The sequence below is a fragment of the Myxocyprinus asiaticus genome, chromosome 47, assembly GCF_019703515.2.
Source record: "Myxocyprinus asiaticus isolate MX2 ecotype Aquarium Trade chromosome 47, UBuf_Myxa_2, whole genome shotgun sequence".
Classification (NCBI taxonomy): Eukaryota; Metazoa; Chordata; class Actinopteri; order Cypriniformes; family Catostomidae; genus Myxocyprinus; species Myxocyprinus asiaticus.
The window spans coordinates 7542148-7566985 of NC_059390.1; the positions used below are offsets into that span (position 1 = coordinate 7542148).

The 24838-nt window shown below is 37.0% G+C and overlaps 2 protein-coding genes across 7 annotated transcripts in view; one reads left to right on the forward strand and one right to left on the reverse strand.

Moving 5' to 3' along the window:
• The window catches only part of LOC127436671 (coiled-coil domain-containing protein 3-like), a 99252-nt gene extending 85389 nt beyond the window's left edge, over positions 1–13863 (reverse strand). For 4 of the 5 annotated variants that reach the window (XR_007896443.1, XR_007896442.1, XM_051690964.1 and 1 more), the window contains exons 1-3: positions 13137–13863; positions 11306–11480; positions 1310–1593 (exon numbers count right to left, since the gene is read on the reverse strand). Coding sequence is in view for 3 of the 5 variants with exons in the window: in XM_051690964.1 (XP_051546924.1) it covers positions 1310–1593; positions 11306–11480; positions 13137–13504 (827 nt within the window). In the remaining 2 variants the exon portion in view is untranslated. The remainder of the gene's footprint in view (positions 1–1309; positions 1594–11305; positions 11481–13136) is intronic. The other variant, XM_051690966.1, reaches the window with a different exon arrangement.
• Positions 13864–15072: 1209 nt separating this feature from the next.
• LOC127436657 (optineurin-like) lies at positions 15073–24211 on the forward strand. Of its 2 annotated transcripts, none has more exons than XM_051690935.1 (14): positions 15073–15361; positions 17168–17330; positions 17729–17922; positions 18006–18152; positions 18270–18334; positions 19249–19359; positions 19449–19524; positions 19723–19838; positions 20865–21014; positions 21878–21959; positions 22172–22366; positions 22642–22784; positions 22878–22960; positions 23187–24211. In XM_051690935.1, exons 2-14 carry the CDS (start codon positions 17189–17191, stop codon positions 23291–23293), a joined length of 1611 nt encoding a protein of 536 aa, XP_051546895.1. In that variant the 5' UTR covers positions 15073–15361; positions 17168–17188; the 3' UTR covers positions 23294–24211. The 2 variants fall into 2 exon arrangements, with proteins under 2 accessions (XP_051546895.1, XP_051546896.1); XM_051690936.1 differs by having other exon boundaries at positions 15075–15361; positions 22214–22366.
• The last annotated feature ends 627 nt before the right edge of the window (positions 24212–24838 follow it).

Below are 24838 nucleotides of genomic sequence, written 5' to 3' on the forward strand. Positions count from 1 at the left end.
TATTACTTTGATAGTTCTGCTTCTCCATAACCTGAACCCCACCAGTGATTTGGGAATATGAGGGAGGCCATCATTTCTCAAAATTGGACTCATGTTAAACACATGCACTCCACTCCATTTCCTCCCCTCCCTACCACAATCTGCTCAGCAGATGAAAGGAGAAATTACAAAGTTCAGCTTTAAAAAATCTTGTTCTTGGTATTTTTTATTTTGATTTAATTTGAGAGAAAAAAAAAACTGAATAAATGTAAGGTATCAAAACAACAAAAATCTCTTTATGTACGTAAGAGTAGAGGAAATTTTTGTGATTTAGGTTCCATCCCATCTAGTGTCACCTCTAAACTGTCCTTGATGTTTGTTCGAAAGAAGACCAATCACAATTCAGTATGTCAATATTGAATCATTGCACTCAGATATATTTAGAATGCCGAACATGCCTTACATCAGTGTACGTCATTAGGAGATATTAAAATTAAAGTTTTTTAAAAAGCATCTTACAAAGCCTAAGGCTGAAATTATGTACAAAACAATGTTTCAAGTTTTTAAGCATTGGGAGCTGAATTAATCGCAGACAAATTGTAGAAGAAAAAGAATAAATAAATGTGTAAGGGACTGTTCAGACCCTTACACATTCAGTCACGTTCTTTAGTTAAAAAACATAGATGCAGTGTAGATTTGTTCTCCCATTTTTCTCTCCAATTTGTAATGCCCAATTCCCAATTCACTCTAAGTCCTTGTGGTGGCACAGTGACTTGCCCGCTGAGAGTGAACCACATTATGGTGACCATGAGGAGGTTACTCCATGTGACTCTACCCTCCCTAGCAACTGGGACAATTTGGTTGCTTAGGAGACCTGGCTGGAGTCACTCAGCATGCCCTGGGGTTTGAACTTGTGAACTCCAGGGGTGGTAGTCATCATCTTTACTCGTTGAGCTACCCAGGCCCCCCCTTCTTGAGATGCTTTTTTAAAAGTATAAGCTCCTATAACTTGACAGCATCTTTAAAATGTGGTGCTAATCAGTGAGACGCAGTGCAATGGTTAAAAAATATCTGTCTAGTACACGTTTACATTGAAAAAACTATTAAAAACTTTAAACATCCTCTAAGAAGGTTTCAATACAGTGATGCCTTGCAGTGCAGGGAAAAGAGTTAAAGTGAGCAGAATTCATTATGTCAGCAGTCAAAGTTGGGTATGATACTTTTTGAAAAACAGACTGCCATGAGTCCATGTGTTTGTGTGTTTTCATGTGTGCATGTACTATGAGTTCAGATGTACTGTGTGTGAATGAGTGTGTATATTTGAGCTCACACTCCGTGTGTGTATCTGTGGCATGAAGGGTTGTGTTGGGGTGGAATGGCGTTGAGATGATGTCTAGCATGTCTCTCAGCTGTATTCAGCCGCTCTTGCAGCTCCTGTCTTTCCCGCTCAGCACGGCGGGAAGCTTTCCGGGTTTTCCGCAGGGAATGCCTCAGTTTCCCCACTCGCTCTTTTAACTGCTTATTCTTCCTCTCAAGCTCAGCCACAAGCTCCTGGAGCTGCCCAACTCTCTCCTCCTCCTCAAACAACACCTTCTGCACAGAGGCACACAGCAACTGCGAGAGAGAGAGAGAGAGAGAGAGATGTTGTTGTTAACAGTGGGGACCTTAGAGTCAAAAGTGTTGAAGCCACTGGATTAGAGGTCTCTCCATGCATTGACAAACTGTGCCCCAGCACAATATTAAAGCTGGAATGAAGGTCAGCATACATCATGACATCATTTTAAATTACTGTTAGCCCTATTACTTCCTGTTGAGCACTGCCATTCTTCTCTGGGTCTCTGCACATGCCAGCGTGTGTATGTATGATGCAGACAGTTCAAAAGTTACCTGCTGTTATCCTCATGGTAGAGACAAGAAGAGTCATGCTGTGCATGTGTGCACATGTGGTGTGTTTGCGATTGCATGTCGGTGACTGTGTATTTGAGCAATAGGAGGCCACATGTTCTTCCCTGAACAGCGGAAGGGCCCTAATCCCTATTGTAAGGAGTCAAATCCGGCTATTGTGTGATGTAAGAGGTAATGCTTTAGAAGTGATGCAATTATTAAAGTCAACATGAAATGTAAATTGAAAACAGCTTACCTGATAATGCATGGTACTTGCAACATCAATTTAACATTTTTTATTCCCAGGGAATGCATGTACTGATAAAAAAGTATGTCAGTAGTATATACACAGTGCATTCATAAAGTATTCAGACCCCTTCATTTTTTTCACATTTTATGTTGCAGCCTTATGCTAAAATGCTTTAAATTATTATTTTTTTCACATCAATCTACACTCCATACCCCATAATTACAAAGCAAAAACCTGATTTTTGATAACTTAAAAAACTAAAATATCACATTGACATACTGTAAGTAGTCAGACCCTTTGGTATGACACTTGAAATTTAGCTCAGGTGCATCCCATTTCTTTGGATCATTTTTGAGATGTATCAACACTTTGATTGGAGTCCACCTGTGGCAAATTCATTTGATTGGACATGATTTGGAAAGGTGCACACCTGTCTATATAAGGTCTCACAGCTGAAAACGCATATCAGAGCAAAAACCAAGCCATGAGGTCAAAGGAACTGCATGCAGAGCTCAGAGACAGGATTGTATCATGGCACAGATCTAGAGAAGGCTACAAAAATGTTTTGGCTGCATGGAAGCCTCTCAAGAGCACAGTGGCCTCCATAATTCTTAAATGGAAGAAGTTTGGAACAACCAGTACTGTTCATAGAGCTGGCCACACGGCCAAACTGAGCAATTGGGGAGAAGGGCCTTGGTAAGAGAGGTGACCAAGAACCCGATGGTCACTCTGGTTGAGCTCCAGAGATCATGTGTGGAGATGGGAGAAATTTGCAAAAGGACAACCATCACAGCAACACTCCACCGATCTGGGCTTTATGGCAGAGTGGCCAGACGGAAGTCTCTCCTCAGTGCAAGACACATGAAAGTCTGCTTGGAATTTGACTTTCAGACTCTTTGTGAGAAACAAGATTCTCTGGACTGATGAAATGAAGATTGAACTGTTTGACCTCAATTCCCAGTGTCATGTCTGGAGGAAACCACCGGTTTATGACCTAAAAAGTATTCAAACTAGCAAAGTGTGCAGAGCTCGCAGTTCAAACGTCCGACCCTCGCATGGCGCCACGCGACTCCCCGTCTGGAGGAAACCAGGCACCGCTCATCACCTGCGCAATACCATCCCAACGGTGAAGCATTGTGGTGGTAGCATCATGCTATGGGGGTGTTTTTCAGTGGCAGGACTGGGGGACTGGTCGACTGGTCAGGGTTGAAGGAAAGCTGAACACAGCAAAATACAGAGATATACTTAATGAAAACCTGATCCAGAGTGCTCAGAAACTCAAACAGGGTCGAAGGTTCACCTTCCAACAGGACAATGACCCTAAGCACACAGCCAAGACAACACAAGTGTGGCTTAGGGACAACTCTGTGAATGTCCATGAGTGGCCCAGCCAGTGAACGAACTTGAACCCAGTCGAACATCTCTGGTGAGACCTGAAAATGACTGTCCACCGACAGTCCCCATCCAACCTGACAGAGCTTGAGAGGATCTGCAGAGAAGAATGGCAGAAAATACCCAAATCCAGGTGTGCAAAGCTTGTCACATCATACCAAAAAAGACTTAAGGCTGTAATCGCCGCCAAAGGTGCTTCAACTAAGTACTGAGTTAAGGGTCTGAATAGTTATGTCAATGTGATATTTCAGTTTTTTTTCTTTTTAATAAATTTAAATCAAAAATCTGGTTTTTGCTTTGTCATTATGAGGTATGGAGTGTAGATTGATGTGGGAAAAAAAATATTTAAAGGCTGCAACATACCAAAATGTGAAAAAAAATGAAGGGGTCTGAATACTTTATGAATGCACTGTATGCATAGAAATTGCAGCAAGGGGCAATATATGCCCCCTATCATTTATTTTCAGGTCCATTTTTACCACTAAATATTAATAAATACAATTAGAATAAAATAAATATAGAAATAATGTATAAAAAAAGAAGAATAAATAAATTTTTCCCACATCTTACATTTCTGTGCATTTTTTCTGTGGTTCATTTCTGACCTTGTTACAAATACATACACACACAAATTTAACACCATGGACTAACTAAAAATAATTTCTTCAACCAAATTAACTTAAATATAATAGAGCATATTATATATAAATTATATATACTATTGTGTGTGTGTGTGTGTGTGTGTGTGTACAGTATATATACTGTATATACAGTATATTGTGTATATATATATATATTTATATATATATATATATATATATATATATATATTATTATTATTATTATTATTAATAAAGCACATATCCTACAGTCTAAACACAACACCCACTTCTGTAACAACAACAGCACTCTCCAAATGATGACTCCTGCCAAGATGCACCAAATTAAATAACAACAGAGTCAGACAGACAGGTGGACACTAACATACACCTAAAACAACACACACATGCTGGAATAAACATCTCCACTCATTACTGAGTCCTTATGGTAGTTATTTTGTTTGTAAAACTATGTAAACATCTATTTGGCAAATGTATTTTAGAGAAAAAGAAAAACAATTTTTTTCTTAAGTGTGTTTGCTGTGTAATTTATGACCGCAAGGACCAAACACATGCTGTTTTGCTTTCACACCAAAACTGGACCCGCTGTGGTGGTCAGTGACTCATCTATAACATTAGAATAGAATGTTTTTTGAGACCAAATAATGGAAAAGAAGGTATATGAAAAAGGAGAGAAAGAGACAAAGAGAGAGAGAGAGAGAGAGAGAGAGAGAGATTGACAGACAAATAAAAAAGGCAGAAAAATAAATAAAAGGAGGAAAAATGTGACTATAACAAGAGAAACTCAGAAGATAGATAAAGTATTCAGAGAAGATAGAGACAGAATAATGAATACCTTTTTTGGGGTGGGGTCAAAGTTTGAAGACAAGATTGGAAGAAAACACCTTATATATTCAAGAGATTTTATTATGTAAAAGTTGGATACAGTCACAAGACCACAACGTCTCTCAGGCTACCTCAAAATCACCTTTTCCCACAGAAAAGCTTGTGTGTAAAACAGCTCTTATTATGTGTGAGGTTCCCGGGCTTGCTAATCACCCCCACCTGTTTCTGCTTCACACACACACACACACACACACACACACCATCATCATTACCCCACACCTGTTTCTGCTTCACACACACACCATCATTATCTTTACATTCTCCTTTTCCCATGTCTGTGCATCTGTCTATATCTTTATTTACAGATGTGATTAGTGAAGCATCCCTGTCTGTGGATACTTGCACTGGAATACACAATAAAATACACACTATATAGCAACAAGGTCTAAACATTATAAGTGTTAACATATTACTAGTGTAACATGTTAAACTTGTCCATAAAAAGTAATATTGAATATTTCAACAGATGTTGCCGATAGAGCTTAAAGGAATATTCCAGGTTCAATACAAGTTAAGCTCAATCGACAGCATTTGTGGCATAATGATGATTACCACCAAAATTATTTTCGACTCGTCCCTCCTTTTCTTTAAAAAAAAGAAAAAAATCGAGTTTACAGTGAGGCACTTATTATATAAGTGAATAGGGCCAATTTTTGCAGGGGTTAAAAGCAGTAATGTGAAGCTTATGATTTAATGAAAGCACTTACATTAACTCCTCTGTTAAAACATGTATTATTTGAGATGTTATCATTTTTACAGTCATTTTAGGGTTTGTTGACATTATATTGTCATGGCAATGAAGTTGTAAAATTGGCTATAACTTTACACAGAAAAGGTTAGTAAGTAAGGGTGTACCTGTATGGCATTTTCATGGTATGATAACCATCACAAAAATTACCACGGCATTATTGTATCACGGTATTGAGGTGCATTGATGATATTATTAGCAGTTTAATATTTGGTCATGAAATATGTCTGATAAACACACAGAAATATTTAAGTTATAACCAATTCTTGAACTTTATTTTTGGATTTCTTCAACGTTAACGCTTTACTTTTGATCTTGAACATCAGGACACTCTTATTCTGACAAGGTAAAAAAAAAAGAAAGAAAAAAATCTCAAAGGTAAAAGAATAATAGCAAAAAAGCAACATCTACAGTAGTCATGATTATAAAAAAATATAAATAATTTGTGTTATTGTTATTTTATGATTTATGAAATTGAATTGTAATAATTTGTAATGATTATTGCTCAGGTTAACACTTCAGATATGCATTTGTATGCATTCAGTAATTTGTTGCATTTGTGATATAGTTTAATTCTAAACAATACCTACTGAAAATATATAATTCATTTGCAGTTTATTTATTGCCATTTTGTCCAATACTGACAATTTCTGCCACAGTTTCACTGTCAGTTTCATGCATGCATACTGTCAATGTCAATAAGCCTAATTGTCCTTTGTCACTTTACCCATATTCACCATATATTATAAATTTTGCAACATTTACAATCATTAAACATGAAAATACCACTAGACAGAGGTAACACAAGACTTCTCTGAAAAATGTAATGTCAGACTTTTTAAATTACACCAGTAAAGACTCATAATAAAATACTAAAACTAAAATAATAACTAACTAAACTGAAACTACAAAACACTGAGAAAACGAAAGCTAAAACTAAAAGACAAACTGTGAAAACAAATGAACACTAAACTAAATTGTAATGACAAACTGAATATAAAATACAAATAAAAACTCAATTAAAAATCCCAAACTATAACACTGCCCTGACGTTCCTTTAATTGTATCCCGACAGGCCAACCATCACATCTGTTTAGCACAGAGGACACCTGTTAAAGTAACCCTTGTGATGGATTTTTTGGGGTGACAAGCATGAGAGTCTGGGTAACCAGCATGAAGAGTCATAAAATGGTAAAGAAATGTTTTGAGAGACGTTTTTAGGTCTGTGGGAGAGAGAATGTCTGGAACATAATGTATGTCTGGGAATATAGGGAACTGCAAGTTTCCATGGCAAGATTTGAGTCTGTTTTTATATACAGTATATTGACTAACAAAAATGGAACAGTCTACTTACTTATTATTACATATTATTTTACCATTGTAATGGGTTTTTAACCAATCAGAATGAAGTAAACAAGTATTATTGGAGTTACATATGCAATAATGTATAACAGCTTCTGAATTCTTTTGTTCGGGGGATCTCTCCAGCCGTATACTAATAAATGAGACAAAGAGAAAATGGAGTTCGTTTGAGTTATTATGCTGCAGCATAAGCCTAGATATGAGATAGGTATTATGGTCAAATCGCTAGCGTGCAATAGCAGGATACAAGATTCTCTGGTCTGAGTGAGTATCGACTGCAGGGCAACTTCTCAGTGGACTCTGATTCATAACAGCTGGGCAACTGTGAAACCAGCGTTAGCATGGGGACTTAGATACTTACCTGGGTCAGAAAGATACATTTCCATCACACCCTGCACCTCCTCAGGTCACTGCCTCTGATCTAGGCATGTTTGGACACATACACAGTTCTGACTTCCTATGTTACCTTCAAGTTTTCACTAATTGATTTTAAACCTCACATTCTGAATGTGAATTCCTCCAAAGGTAAATCTGCACTACAGCTCTGATAACACAAGCCTAACAGGAAAGATCTAACACTGTAGATTTGGACTTTGGATTAGTATTTGGACACTTTAGTCACACTGTACCAATGTCATCATTGCATTAGATAAAAAATTATCAGCCTGATCCCATGAAATTTATGAGACTCTGGTGGCATTTTTGCAAAATGATATTATGTGGTACTTTACATGTATAGCGGCAGTTCTAAAGTGAAATGTCCACTCTGTGGACATTGGGATTTTTCAACAATGAGATTTGGACAATGTTTAGTCAATGAGATTTTTAAGGTTAATGCTCTATCAAGATTTCAATCAACAAAACCTTCCTCCATACCCAAAACCTTAAACCCAAACCAAATCGATAGTGTCATAAAAAGCAAATGTGACATAAAAAACATAACTGCTAAAACAACCATATCATTTTGTGGTGCTTCTATGGCAATTACGACTTACGTGTCAACTCGCGTGTTATTTAGGACTTGTACACCAGTCCTTTGCATGGCATGTGCAATGCTCTATCAGTTGAGCTACCGTGCAATTTGATCACACTTAAATATCTTATAAATGTAGTTATTTATGTAATGCAAACATTAAAAATGTATCGTCTTACAAGTCATGCACTATAGTAAAAGTGTGAAAAGAACAGGGCAAAACAAATTTTTAATGAACTGATAATCTTTGCAATGCCATTTGGTTTGATATGTTGTTGTCAAATGCAGTGATATTCATTCATTTTTTTTTTTTAAGTATGCCGTAGGTGTCCAAATACTTCTTGGGGCCACTCTTCTTCTTCCATCTCCCTCTCTCTATCTCAGAATCAAGTAGGGATGTGCATCGATATAGATTTCCCGATTTGATTAAATTCCGATTAACAGCATCTCGATTTGTTTCCAATTTCAATATGATTTTATCTGATTCATTTGGGTATATTTCAGTAATAATGTCCATTTTGCTGATATGTGAAAGAAATTCTCTACCAGCTACTGCTGTCATTTATACAGGGATAAATGACAGTATTGACTATCAACCAACAGCCTGAATGTCAATACAGCACAATACAACCTATTGTACATTTTATATATACTATTTTAATTGTATACTGTGTATTCTATATTGTGTGTATTGTATACTGTACATTATATATTATTATTTGTATATTGTGTTGTGTGTAATTATGTGTATATTAGATATGTAAATTGTGTTGTGTAAATCTGATGTTCATCACTGTCATGACTGCCATGTTGCTCAGAACTGCACCCAAGACTTTTTGCGCTTGTGTACATGGTTGAGTGACATTAAAGTGATTTGAGGGAACCGTCTAAATTGGTACATTATGAAAATAATAGTTTTAAAAACTAACAAAAGGGCCTGAACTATGCAGTTCATTTGCTATTTATTTACTGTAACAGATATAATAATCAACACAATCAAAACTGCAGTAAACTTTAAAGTAAAAGATCGATCTTGGGACTTTAAGAATCAATATCGGCATTGTTAAAATGAAGATTGCGATAAATTCGGAAAATCTATAATTTTACCCAGCCCTAGGCTCAAGGTCTGTTGGAAGGGTTACAGAGATACCAACTGGCTCTCACTGTTAACTTTTTCTTTGGCATATTACTCTCCATAAATCTGTCTCTTGAAATTCTACCGGCCATGACTGTTGGTCATGGTTAATTTAAGTGACTTTTTGTCTGTCCATTCTGTCTTCTCATTGTGTTTGGCTTAAAATAAACCCCTCCTCCAAGACAGCAGACCACCAGTTCAACTAATGAGCAGTGCAATGGAGCTTTCTGTTTGATGTCTGAATGTACAGCAGGCTAATCTAATCAGAGACTAACATATCCATCTTCACTTGGGACTGTCCGTGAGTGTGTGTGTGTGTGTGTGTGTGTGTGTGTGTGTGGGTGGGTGGGTTTGGGTGGTTTACAAGGAATTTTTTTTTTAGGATACAAACTGGTAATTACAAGGGTATTATGCTATAAATGTGGTTTATGAGGACATTTCTAGTATCCCCATAATTCAAATCACTTAAAAAACATGCTAAACGATGTTTTTTGAAAATGTAAAAATGCAGAAAGTTTTCTGTGAGGGTTAGGTTTAGGGGTAGGGTTAGGTTTAGGGGATAGAATCTATAGTTCGTACAGTATAAAAATCATTATGTCTATGGAGAGTCCTCATAATGATAGCTGCACCAACACCAGCTGTGTGTGTGTGCGTGTGCGTGTGTGTATGTGTTTGTTTGATTGTGTGTTACATCCTAACATCTTTTATGCTTTCTTGTTTATTCTCTATCTCAGCTTTATTTTCAGTGGCAGATGTGACTCAGTATCTTAGTTGAGACAAACTGTTAGTGTGAGAGTGCGCGAGTAAGGTGAAGCAGCTCTAGCTGGGAGGTCTTTAATCCGGGCTCTATCAAGCCGAATGAACTCTTGAATTACCTCAGCAGCCTGCTGTGATGAACAGTCACAGTCGTCAATACAAAGACCACCAAAGAAAGGGACTTGTGTGTCTAAGTGTGTGAGTGTGTTCTGTGTGAACTAGAAGCTCCATTTACCCATGAGAACCTGAACATGTTCATTTGTGTTATTCTCACTTCCTTTGTTACACCTTTTACTATCACATGAGACGGCCAATCGGATTCCTTGCTTTTTTACTAGTGAAGCACTACTGGAAAACTAGCTGCTGTTTTATTGTTAATACACCCACTGGGTTCCAGAATGCACTAGGAATATTCCAGGTCCAATGCAAGTTAAGCTCAATCGAAAATATTTGTGGCATAAAGTTGATTTAAAAAAAATTATTTTGACACATCCCTCCTTTTCTTTAAAAAAGGAAAAATCTGGGTTATAGTGAGGCACTTACAAACAATGGAAGTAATGGGGCCAATTTTGAGTGGTTTAAAGGTAGAAATGTAAAGCTTATAATTTTATTAAAGCACAGTGTACATTCATTCTTTAATAAAAATTATTATTTGAGCAGTAAAGTTGTTTAAATTGTCTTTTACGGTCATTTTAGGGTTTATGGCACAATGTTGTCATGGCAACGAAGTTGTAAAATTGGATATAACTTTACACAGAAAAGGATAGTAAGTGATTTTATTACACTATATTCACATTAACATGCATATTGTTTACATCTTGTGGCTATACTTTTGAAACAGTGAGTATTTTAATGTTTACGGATTGGCCCCATTCACTTTCATTCCAAGTAATCCACTGTTGGCCAAATTTGTGCTTTTTTAAAGAAAAGGAAAACATTTTGTGGTAATCAACATTATGCCACAAAAGCTGTCGACTGAGCTTAAATTGTATTGAGCCTGGAACATTCCTTTAAACAGAAGAGCAGGTTTGGACTGGTGCACTTGTGTGCTAACATAACGGGTAAAAATGATGCAGTTGTGCACACATGCTCTCGTCGCAATAAACTGGCATTTATGAGCCTCTTGAATTTACAACTGAGCTGTCTTGTAAACAAGCAAATATGCATACCGATGCTCACCTTTAGCAGATTTATACCTTTCTTTCCTCTTGCTTTGACAGAGGATATATTATTTTCTGCATTCCAATTTTAAACCTGCATAGTTCAGGACAGGCTCATCCATCCCTCTATACACTCTACTGTGTGTGTGTTGGTGTCTTACCCTGCTGTCTTCTTGGCTCTCCCAATCACTATTAAAGTTGTGCATCGTCTGTCCGCCAGAGCAGTTTGAGAACTGAAAGAGGCTGGAAAACATTTGTTTGTTCTCTAGTGTATCAGGGAATATGGCATCCTGGAAGTTGACTCCATGAGGAAGGATGTTGTAGTTTTCATCCATCCTGTATAAGACACACACATTTACATTTACGCATTTGGCAGACGCTTTTATCCAAAGCAACTTACAGTGCCCTGATTACAGGGACAATCCCCCTGGAGCAACCTGGAGTTAAGTGCCTTGCTCAAGGACACAATGGTGGTGGCTGTGGGGATTGAACCAACAACCTTTTGCTTATCAGTTCAGTGCTTTAGTCCACTACACCACAACTCCACACACATATGCACAAACCTCAATAAAACAAAAAGTTGGGGTCTCCAGTTTGACTCTAATGATGTATTCATACCATGAATGAAAAAATAAAAGCAAAATGAAGCACCAATGAAAAATAGGGCAAAAACATTTCAATTTATTGAGTCATAAATTGATTTCCTCTTCTTACTTGCTGTCGATGAGATTCAAATCCACACACAAACACAGGTTTGCCATTGTGCTCCCAACAACTGTTTCATTCTGCATGCTCCCTCACATAAAAAAATACTACGGTTTTACTATAGTAACACTCATTTTAATGCAGCTATGATATTTTGTCTAAAATATCATAAATCCACACTAAGTAATCTAATAAGGAAGTGAGGGAATGTACAGTAGCCTACTTAATTTCAATTACTGCTAAAGGATTGGTTGTTGCTGGTAGTTGCATTGGCAAATTATTGCAACCATAGTTACATTTATATAAACATTGTAATGAGGAGCAATAAGGAGTTTTCTTAAATTTCTAAGGGGTTTGTAACTGGGCCCTGAGTTGACCCATTTTTTACATGAACTAAACAATATAATGTCATCTTACCAACCACGTGAAGCACTTAAGTTACCTGACAATTTCTTCACACAAAAAAAAAAAAAAAAGAAAAAAAAAAAAGAAAATTCAAAACGCTGCTCTAAACCTTGTGTGACCTTCGGGAGAGTCTTGTCTTTTTCATTTTCTTTTTTCAATCATTTTTGCTCTGTTAAAGCCAATGGCATACATTTTGCCAAAGGTGTGTATTTTGGGGGGGATTTTGATATTTCAACCTCAGTTCCTATAATATATCTATAATACACTGTGTACACAAAATAGTTACACTCAGGATCTTAAGGATAAAAATGTCCCCATTGAAACCCACTAAAACTGCAATATTTGATATTGCATTTAAAGCATAAAATCATTAATTCTATGATATTATGCTTTCATTCTGGAACCCTGGCGTCAAAATGTAATTTTTTTATATTTTGCACAGGATGGCGCCATTTTTCTCATGTTTAGCCTATGGAGCAATTACATGCTTTTTTCCTATTTTCTGTTTGCTGTATTATAGAGCACTGTAGGCCAACTGAATAAATGATGCAGCTAAAATTGTGTGGGTGTTGTATGGATGTCAGAGTGTGTTTTGTTCGTGTGTGTTTGTGTGTGTGTGTGTGAAAAACAACAGTGGCATTATGTAAACAAACTGGTATTTAAAGGGTTAAAATCCTGAAAATGTATGAATATTTGGTAGTTATGATCAGGACTGATGTTGGTTAAAAAATCTAAGTCAGTGAAAGTGGAAAATAATATTAATATATAAAATTTTTATGGCAGTTTTTTGACGCGGACATGGACCTCTGAGAAACTTTTTTAAATTGACGCACAAGGGTTAAGTCACTTGCGTCCACTTGCAGAGAACTGAAATGAACCCACCTGAGGAAAAAGATGTAGGAGTTGTTCTCCATCACCGTGTGTGACTGACAGCTGAAGTAACCGAGTCCTGTGAGGTTGAGGCGCGAGCCCGCGGGAACCTCCAGCATGCTGCCCCACGCCTGGTCGCAAAGCAACTCCACCTCCGCCGCGTAAAGCAGCGCGTCCTCCGCGCGCTCGTGCTGTTGGTACGGCAGGTAGTTAAACAGGCTGGACGCGTACGGCTCCTCGTGGATGGCCAGCACCTTGGCGTATACGATGATCTCGGCGAGTTCAGCCCGACAGCCCTCGCTGAGGGGTCGCCACTCGGTGGGCAACTGGCATGCAAAAACAAGGCCAAAATTCAGCGTCAGTAGAAACGCAAGGTGCATCCTTCAGGTGTCCACGCGCGCCCACGCGCTTGCTTGTTTCCTTTGTTTCAGGGGTTTTAAACGCTGGGGAACTGTAATAAATGCAGCTTAAAGACTTTGAACACAAACTCGGCCAAGTTACCTAAAAAACCGAATAAGAGCATCTTTAAAAAGCCGCAAGTTTTCAATTGATAGTCAATGCGCCTGGGGTGATTTCACACAATCCCAACCTGTCTCGACTGCTGTTGGCTCACAAATAGCTAATAGTTCCCACGTCCTCCTCCTACTCGATTCATCACACCTAAAGTTCGTCTAAGGCCAATCGGATAGCCCCGAAGTTTGGTTAGCCAATAGACGCGCAGTCCCCCGCTTCTGTCCAACAGCCACACTGCTGCAGTGCATTACAGGACAAGAGTTTGGACACATTTTCCTGCTCTGGTAATACTGACAGAAAATACAACAGTACTTCTGTGAATTCACTTTCTCCAAAACTGTTCTGAAGAAAAAATACATACAGTATATAGATTAGGTGACACTTTACATAATCACATTTATTCATTTTAATTAACAAACCTTGTAAAATGTCCAGATCAATGGCATATCAGTTTCATGCACATTTAAAAATGAATATTAAATATATGAAGGAAGGTTTCATGATAATGCTATTTGGGTATACATTAACCTATCTGCGTGATTATTATATATCATATAAATGTTTGTAAAGTGAAATCTTGATTTAAGTGTTTTTTATTCACACAAACATTTAGGCCATTAGTTCAGCTATTGCCCTTGGGTTGATATCAAACATTTTAGAGGCATAATAATGCCTTTTTTTCCTCTCTGAAAATGAACTTGTGAATGTGTGTAGGCTACACTGAACATTTATATTTTGCGTGACAATTTATCACTTTCACTGACATCAACAAACATTCATTAACAAACATTATATAGGCCTAATGTCTAACAGATCAATGACATCAGCAATTCATGCACTTTCTAATATGATTATGACAATGCAAAGTTAATCAAAGTTTCATGACATGACATTTCTACTGAGTTTTGAGCGTACATTCACTAATGATCTGCATGATTACGTGTAATGTAATGTTTATCAATGTTATTAATGAAATTAACGTGTGTATAATGTTTCTTTAATATGAACAGATTATTATAATATATATTTTATTATATAAGCCTACTTTGATGTCATTCAGTAGTGTCTCAGGGGCTCCATCTAGTGCAGCAACACCGTCATTACATCATGATATTAAAGCAAGATTTTTTTTATCATTAAATTATTATTATTATTATTATTATTATTATTATTATTATTATTATTAATAATAATAACCATATTATTATTATTATTGTTATTATTATTATGTTACATAGGGGGTTTGTCAAACACATAAATAACCTAAAAACCTTGAGGAAGGAAGGACAAAGCTAGTTTTCGGATCTCTTGTCACTACAGAAATAGGAAAGCATGCTCGCTTATAAAGCGATAATTATAAGGGTGCCGGAAAAGCCCCTCCGTTTGCCCCAGTTCAGAGTGCGTCACGCGGGATGACCTCAGCAGTATGTCGCCACACGGGAAAAGCAAAGGACGGCGGCGGAGGGAAATCCCGGGCCGCTGTGTGACGTCGCCATCAGCTGGTTCACATGAGTGAATGGAAGCGGATGTAGGTGATGTATAGCAGCAGAGTCCTATTACAGAGGATCGACATACACCTTCATAACGCTGCCTGTGGAGAGACCCTTCGTACTTAGTACAGATCTGAAGAGTCCTTTAAAAACTGACGTGTGAATTAGGAAACCAAAGGAGCGTTTCCCAAAACAAGTTCATCTACGCAGGAAGATACAAGAAGTGAAACATATGTGAGTATTTTCATGTTCTTTAATAAATATAGTGAGTCATTTAAGGCGTTAAGTGTTTGTGATTGTCTTTTAACGCGTTGCTTACATAACATATTGGAGGGCGCGAGACATTTCTAAAGTAATTCTGCTCGTTAACTTTCGTTTTCTCGTGTTATCACTATTAAGATATGTGTTTGGTGAGAATTTAGCCGTGTGCTTTTAGAGAGGTGTCCAGCCCTATAAGAAACGAAAGTAAAACATTGTGTATTTTGACAGTTTAGGATAGGCAATAGCCACTCTAATGTATCGAGTTTAGAATACTTATATTTAATGCAGAGTGTGGAACTACTCTAATATAGTGTGTAGAGTACTCATATTGTAAAAATGAGCAAGGAGTGGCTACTTTTATAACGTATACGACTATAAAGGGCTCCTATTTCATATTCAGTGTAGATTACTCTTATTGCATGTATGACCAGTGTTGGGGAGTAACGGAATACATGTAACGGGATTACATATTTAAAATACAAAATAGAAGTAACTGTATTCCACTACAGCTACAATTTAAATCACTGGTAATTAGATACAGTTACATTCAAAAAGTATTTTGATTACTGAAGAGATTACTTTGCATTTTATTGTCATTTGTTTCATTTAATATTTAGTCCTTTCAGATGGAAAACATTTATACATATAAATGATGTGATCCAAAGTGCATTTGAACAGCAGTGAAACACTTTCTTATGATGTGTTACATTCATTCGAGCAGACAGAGAAGTAAGTTTGAAGTAAGTTTGGAGCAGAAGAAATAGAAATAAAGCTTGTGTAAATTGTCAACTTTATGCTAAGCTAAAATGCTATTTCTAGCCATTTTACATGCATATTACCAGGCACGATCATATTTTTTATCAAGAAAATTCACGTTGGATCATAATTTCTTTTTTTCCAGTAAGACCTTTGATATTAGGGCAACATTTTTATTCTTGATAATAATTTTTATATTGTTTTCCTGTAAAAATATCTAAAAATCCTCAAAATAAGATCAATTTGATTTATCTTGTTTTAGAAACAACACTGCATATGATATTTCGGTTTTTCAGAGAATGTATTTTTAACATGTATATTTTGTCTTACTGTACTGGCAGAGTTTTTATAGTCAAAACAAGTGAAAAAAAATCTACCAGTGCTGAAGAAGTAATCCAAAGTATTTAGAATACATTACTGACCTTGAGTAATCTAACAGAATACATTACAAATTACATTTTACAGCATGTAATCTGTAGTGGAATACATTTCAAAAGTAACCCTCCCAACCCTGTGTATGACTCAATGAATAACTCAAATATATGGAATAATCAAATAGGGAACATGGAAGACTCTTACAGCATAATTCTATTGAGTTCTCAAAAATAGTATAGGGTAATCCTATTGCTACTAAGACTAGGGAAAATACAGTCTTAAGTTGCAAGCATGTGCTTGCTGATTATGTTATTTAAGTTAAAAGTCTCTTTGCAACTTTCTTCACCAGATTAGCTGCATTCCGACCTCTGAACATGCAGCTTGGTTGCACTATAGTATGTCTTAGAAATCTTAGATCTAGCCCCAGGACTTAAAACAGTGGCATTTTTGTTCTCAAAGGTACTACCAACAAAATGTATGTCCACTACAGTGAGTAAAAATTAATTTCTGAGGTTATTTAGCCTCTTGAGCCTATAGGTTTCACTTTTCATTCTTCAAGTGCAGCACTGGAGATGTTTCCGGGCCGTGACCATTCAGTGCTTTTGTAAACACGGTTCATGTAAGAGTTATCATATCTTGGTATTTCAGAGCTCCACAGATTTTGGGAATATGACGTCGGGTTCATCGATGATGAACGGGGATATCAGTCATCCACGCGGAGCCCACGGGTCCAGTGCTGGGAATGTGGGAAATTTAGAGGAGACTCTCCAGCAAATGAACACCCTGATCAAGGAGAACAGAGAATTGAAGGGTGAGATTTAATGGGAATGAAAATTCTGTCATCATTTGCTCACCCACATGGTGTCCCAACACCATATGACTTTTAATTTCTTCTGCGGAACACAAAACAAGATGTTAGGCAGAGTGACAGCCTCAGTCACCATTCACTTTCATTTGGTGGAAAAAAGATGCAATGAAAGTGAATGATGTCCAAGACTAACATATTGCCTAACATCATGTCTTGTGTTCCACAGAAGAAATAAAAAGTCAAATGGTTTCGGTACAACATGCGAGTGAGTGAATTTTCCTTTATAAGGGAAATATACAGTAAAAATAAATAAATACAAAAACAAAAAAAACAATCTCTCTGAATCTCTTTTGCTCTCAACCTTCACATCCTTCTTCAAACACTCTTGTTTACCTTAAAAGAGGCCCTGAAACAGACCAACTTGTCCATGAGAGAGAGATTTGAAAGCTTGTCTGCATGGAAGGAGAAACAAAAGGAGGAGAGAGATTTCCTGGAGAAACGACTAGAGGAGGCTAAAGGCAGACTGAACAATGTGGACCTCGAGAATGAGGCACTGAAGAAGCGAGTGCAGGAGCTGGAGAAGAGTGGAGCCGAGGTATGACAACCTAGACTCCAATGAGTTAATGATGACAGAATTCAAATTTTTGGGTAAACCATCCCTTTAAATATCTCCCGTAGTGTTTACACTCTGAGCTGGAGGCATTACGGGGTCAGATTGCCAGACTTCAGGCTGAGAAGAATGATCTGGTAGCCTTGAACTCTGAACTCCAGCTGAAAATGGGTCAAGGGTCACCCGAGGACTCCTTTATCGAGATCAGAATAGCTGTAAGCGTGCACACACACATGGCTCTTAAAATACAGGCTTGTTGTATAAATGTACAGTTTTAATTATTTTGTTGCAAGCAAACTGATGTGTTTATCCTTCTCTGTTATCTTCCACAGGACAATGAGTTGAATGTGACCAGGGATTTGCCTGGAACACCAAAGGACCTGTCCATGTCTTACATGTAAACACTGCACTTAGCTATTAAATGTAATAATGCATTGAATAGAATAGAATAGTATAGACATTTTTATAGCCACAGCAAGACAGTTGAAAAAATTGGTTGTAATATTGTTGTAATATATATGTCTAAAAACAATAATAATAATTATTATTATTACGATTAATATTTATTATTATTATAATAAAATAATAATAACATTAATTTTAGTTAGCTGGTAGAAATGGGTGTAATATTGTTTAAATAAAAATTAAATAAAAACTATAATAATGTAATAATTATAATAAATAATAATAATATTAAATTATAACATTTATTCTAGTAAGCCTGTGGAAATTTCTGTAATGAAAATTTAAATAACATTAATAATAATAATAATAATAATAATAATAATAATACATTAATTGTAGTAAGCTGGTGGAAATTATTGTAACAAATGTTATAGAATTAATAATATATAATAATAATAATAATAATAATAATAATAACAACAACAATAATAATAATAGTAATAATAACAAAAATATAAAAAAATATTTAATAAACATTTAAGGCCGCACACAGTAAGTTTTTCTTTTTGTTATTTTTCATTAAAACTAAATGAAAATAGTCGACAACAAAAAGTTATTATCAAAAATTGTGATTGTGGAAAACAATGAAAAACGCATTTGAACTGTGTGTGTATATATATATATATATATATATATATATATATATATATATATATATATATATTAAAAAAATAAAAAAAAAACATGTTTGAAAAATTGCAGAAGCCACAGAGAAAACTCGAATGGAAGAAAGTGATGCAAACATTTCAATTTTGCTAAGTTTTGAGGAAAATGCATCAAAATATTTGAGTGTATTCTTGATATGATTGTTGGTCTATGACTGACTGTGTGTTTGTGCATATACAGGCCAAAGGCTGAGTCAGAGGAACAGACTGTAAGGCAGCTGCTTCAGTCCCTCAGGAGAGAGACTGATGAGAAGGAGATGCTGCAACTCAAGCTGCAGGAGGCATGGATGAGGTAGGCCACAATTCCACACACCCTCTCACAGATAGACCTCAAGAAGCTTCTTAACTCTTTTATGTGAATACATGTGGGTGCATTTGCAGGACAGCAGAGTTGGAGCACAAAGTGGAACATGCCGAGAGCAGCGCACAGACGTCTCTCCCCTGTACAACTGATAAAGTAATCAGACTTTTGTAGAACTTTTTAAACCAGTTATTCGATTATTAGAGTTATTAGATCAAAACATCCACATGGCTGTGGTCTTTGAGGCCAGTCTTATCTAAAATGAAAACATCATTGTTGGGACTGTGGCAACAACTTTCAGTTTACATTTACTTTGAGGCAGTCACAAATTGCATGCATGTTTGTTTTTGTCAGTCAAGCACTGAGGTGAAGGCTCTGAAAGATCAATTGATGAAGCTCTGCAATGAATTGAAACAGGCTCAGATCAAACTGGATGAGGCCGAGAACATGAAGAAAAACCTACAGGACAGGTCAGCAACACGGAACACCACTGTACATCTTTTATGATTAAACAAAGTACAACATGTAAGGTCACCTGAAGTTGAATGCAACAATACAATGACCCAAAGTACAGAAGAACACTGATCAGCCACAACATTAAAACCACCTGCCTAATATTGTGTAGGCCCCTCTCGTGCTGCCAAATCAGTGCCAACCTGCATCTCAAAATAGTATTCTGAGATGATATTCTTCTCACCACAATTGTACAGAGTGGTTATCTGAGTTACCGAAGACTTTGTCAGTTCGAACCAGTCTGGCCATTCTCTGTTGACCTCTCTCATCAACAAGGCATTTCCATCTGCAGAACTGCCCCTCACTGGATGTTTTGCACCATTCTGAGTAAATTCTAGAGACTGTTGTGTGTGAAAATCCCAGGAGATCAGCGGTTACATAAATACTCAAACCAGCCCGTCTGGCACCAACAATCATACATGTGATTATCTAATCAGCCAATTGTGTGGCAGCAGTGTAGTGCATAAAATCATGCATATATGGGTCAGGAGCTTCAGTTAATGTTCACATCAACCATCAGAATGGGGAAAAAATGTGATCTCAGTGATTTGGAGCGTGGCATGATTGTTGGTGACAGACGGGCTATTTCTGTAACTGCTGATCTCCTGGGATTTTCACACACAACAGTCTCTAGAATTTACTCAGAATGGTGCCAAAAACAAAAAAACATCCAGTGAGCGGCAGTTCTACGGATGGAAATGCCTTGTTGATGAGGGAGGTCAGCAGAGAATGGCCAGACTGGTTCAAACTGATAAAGAGTACGGTAACTCAGATAACCGCTCTGTACAATTGTGATGAGAAGAATATGATCTCAGAATGCTATTCTGAGATGCAGGTTGGCGCTGTTTTGGCAGCACGAGGGGGACCTACACAATATTAGGCAGGTGGTTTTAACGTTGTGGCTAAACGGTGTATGTTAGGAGCACAGTTTCTCAAGAAGATTGTATTTAGCTGTTAAGTCAACATGAAATTACTCTCTGCAGGTGTAAAGACCTGGAGCAGGATCTGCACACTCTGAAGACTCAGCTGGGAGATAAACAGAAGGTCCAGGCTGAGAATGAGACCCTGAAGGCTAAGATGGAGAGTCTACAAGCGGCTATCAAACTGGAACAGAAGAAAACTCAGGATGAGAAGTGAGGGCAACATGTTACCTACATCTGATATCTACTAAAATGGACATTGGTGGCATTACTTTGTATTCCCAACAAATTTAAAGGGATAATTCACCCAAAAAGGAAAATTCTCTCATCATTTACTCACCCTCATGCAATTTCAGATGTATATGACTTTCTTTTTTCTGCAGAACACAAACAAGGATTTTTAAAAGAATATCTCAGCTCTGTAGGTTCATACCATGCAAGTCAACAGGTTCCAAAACTTTGAAACTCAAAAAGCACATAAAGGCAGCATAAAAGTAATCCATACGACTACAGTGGTTTAATCCATATCTTCAGAAGTGATAGGATAGGTGAAAAACAAATCAGTATTTACAGTATGTCCTTTTTTTTTTAAAACTATTTATCTCCACTTTAACTTTCACTTCCACATTCTTCTACTTTTGTTTTTGGCAATTCACATTCTTCGTGCATATTGCCACCTATTGGGCAACGAGGAGTATTTATAGGTAAAAGGACTTAACTATTGATCAGTTTTTCACCCACGCTTATCATATCACTTCAGAAGACATGGTTTAAACCATTGGAGTGTTATACTTTTATGCTGCCTTTTTGTGCTTTTTGGAGCTTCACAGTTTTGGACCCTGTTGACTTGCATTGTATGGACATCATATGGACCTACAGAGCTGAAATATTCTCCTTAAAATCTTTGTGTTCTACAGAAGAAAGAAAGTCATAAACATCTGGGATGGCATGAGGGGGAGTAAATGATGAGAGAATTTTCATTTTTGGGTGAACTATTCCATTAAGTCAATTTGCAGATTTGATCTACACTAGATAATGTTTTCATAGTAATCATACCTCTAATCTTTTTTTGCCAGGAATAACCTGAACCAGCTTAAAGATGCCTACACCAAACTTTTTGAGGACTACAATGAACTCCAAGAGGAAAAGAAGAGAGAGGTGTATATTCCACTAAATATACTTGGCTTTCTGAAATACTTGATTCTAATTGGTCAATCGTGGCATTCTCCAGTCAAATATGTTTTTTGTATAATGGTCCATTTTCCCAGGCAACGATTTCCTACATAGCATTAGCTAGCATAGCATTTCCATGTGTTTTCTTATCAAACCCATGTAGTTTGATCAACCTTACACCTTCTTAAGTTGCTTAGATGTTGATTTTACCAGTATCCCTCTCTGCCGTACGCGATCAGGGGAGTGTACGAGAAGAGTACGATGACCTCCAAACCAGGTTTGCTGCAGCTGAGAAAGCACTGGCAGACAAACAGCAGAAGATTGATGAGATGAAAATGGAGATCTTTGAGAAGGAGAAGGAAATGGAGACCATCACTGTTTTCAAAGCTCAGGTACTGTGAGATTGATCATAAACAACTGTACTGGATTATATCATGTCTGTGAGTGTGAATAATTTTGACTTATTGATTGTCAAATCAATAAGTAGCCATGTAATAAGCCAAAATAATGTACAATCACTCAGTCGCTATCCACTTTGCAGGGTCCTGATCGAGGTTTATTTAACAAAAATGACTGGCTGATTGTACATTGCCCTTATTATATTAGATTTTAAAAGTTTATTATATATTTAAAAGTTTTATGTGTTTGTGTGTCTGTTTGCATGCAGGCAGAAATATACTCTTCAGATTTCTATGCAGAGCGAGCAGCTCGTGAGAAGATTCATGAGGAGAAAGAGCGTTTGGCCACCCAGCTGGAATATGTGAAGAAACAAAACAGCCAACTGCAGGAGGAGATGGAGTCACTCGGCAGGTACTGCATTCACTTAATCACACACTTTCTCACTTACGTATGACCTACCGTGTATGTCAGTACTGAAAAGGGACCAATGTTTTCCTGTCTCAGGCAGTCCTTGTGTGAGGTGCAAAGGAGACATGTGTCCCATGGGGCCAATCCACAAGGGCCCACATCACCCCAGGCCAGCAGAGGTAGTACCTTCCCTTAAAGGAGCCATATTCTACAATTTTGTAGCATCTTATTTTTCCCATGATGCCCACTTATTATGTTAGTCAAGATTTCTTACACCAAAAACGGTTGTCATTTAATTTTACATGACCATTGTCACCTTTACACTTTTTTTTAAAACCTCTATGTAAATGATCAAATTAAATTGATCTCCATTTTCTCTCTCATTCTTCATTGTTCATTTCTCAGGTGATTGGCATCAGCAGAATATTCCCGATCATGCTTGTCCAAAGTGTGGAGAAGTCCTGCCTGACTTAGACAGCCTTCAGATCCACATTATGGACTGTATCATCTGAAGCTGTTGCCTAGCAACCACACAGGATTCTACCCATATGTGAATCAGTTGTTTGACAGCTTTATTTTGAAGCACTAAGGATATGGCCACCCTATAAACATTATGCTTAAATTTCACTTATTTTAAAAGAGGTTCCTAAATTATCAGTAACATTCATTATCAGTAATATTCAGAATAATCTTGCCACATGATATTGGTTAAAGAAGAGAATAAGGGTGTAACATGTAGTTTTGTTGCTGGCTGGTTGGACTTTCTCTAAATAGACTCTTAATAGCAGCAACATTCTTTTAAGATGCTTTAAGACAAACTATATGTAAAATCCTAACAAAAGTATATTTATGATATAATGTTACATATATGTTATGCTGCAGTTTAAAGATTTCTGTTTGTTTGGATAAACTTTCATGTTTCTGAGTGAATCATTTATTTTTTAACTCATTTAAGGTTGGATTATACAGAGAAGTATGTCTTTTGCTCTCTATGCCATACATGAAGGATAGATATATATACATGCACGCAAATTTTTTACATTTTGTTTAATCTGTTGAACTTAAAGCACTTTATCATTAGCATTGATTAAAAGTTAGATTTGGGGCAACTTTCAATATCACTGTGTCTAATCATGAACAACAGTGTATATGGAATATGCCTAAATGTAATAAATACTTGTCTTATGTTCAACTAAAAATGTATTTTCTTTGAAACATGCTCTGAAGGACGTTAGTGCCCTCTTGTGGTGAACTGTGTGAGTAATGTGGGTAAAGTTGAAAGGCTGTGCTAGTAAAGTAGTAGTACACCTGCAGAAGATGACTTTAAAACTTTACAGCTTCATTTTCTGTTACAGCATATATTTCTGTAAAGCTGCTTTGAAACGATGTGTGTACAAATAAAAATGACTTGACCTGCAGAAATGCTGTTCCATGACAGGTTGTCTCCAGTTGTCTCATGGCTTGGTCCCCGGAGTTTGTGATAGGTTGAGACAGAACATATGCATAACATGCAATGCATCTTTTTATTCTTTATTTTTTTTTATAGAACTTGGCTCAAACAAACAGATTTAGATTGTAGTACAAGTGCCCAAGTGGTCCTCAAAATTCAAGTCCTTGTCCCACACCTCCAGCTTCAGGTTGTCGTAGGTTCTGGCATTTGGAAAGTTGAACTCTGCACTCCAGGAAGGATTGCCATTATCCTTGTGAAATTCAGTCATCCCCCCAAAAGTGGAGCCGCACCAGACCTTATAAAAAATAATAATAATAATAATAATAATTTTTAGTTCTATAGTGCCTTTTACAAACACAAGGTCAACGAAAGTGATAGAAAGTGGTAATACACCAAAGAGAGATCTAACAGCATCTTGAGGTATGGATCTGGTTGGCTTGCAGCGTCACCAACAAGGCTATCGGCTCGTAAACCCCACAGCCGAAGACCAGCACTGGCAAACTCCAAATGAGCCATCAATAGCATGAGCAGACACACTAGACGGTAAAAGACTGCTATGGCTGTCAGAGAGAATATAAAAAGGGGTCTGCACAAGCAAACAAATCGG

What these genes read in the sequence shown, in the direction of transcription:
- LOC127436657 (XM_051690935.1), top strand. Translation starts at nt 17,189, where the DNA reads ATGACGTCGGGTTCATCGATGATGAACGGGGATATCAGTCATCCACGC. An exon ending in CTGCAGGAGGCATGGATGAG is followed by an intron (nt 19,360 to 19,448) that starts GTAGGCCACAAT and finishes GTGCATTTGCAG; the next exon opens with GACAGCAGAGTTGGAGCACA. An exon ending in AAGAGGAAAAGAAGAGAGAG is followed by an intron (nt 21,960 to 22,171) that starts GTGTATATTCCA and finishes TAAGTTGCTTAG; the next exon opens with ATGTTGATTTTACCAGTATC.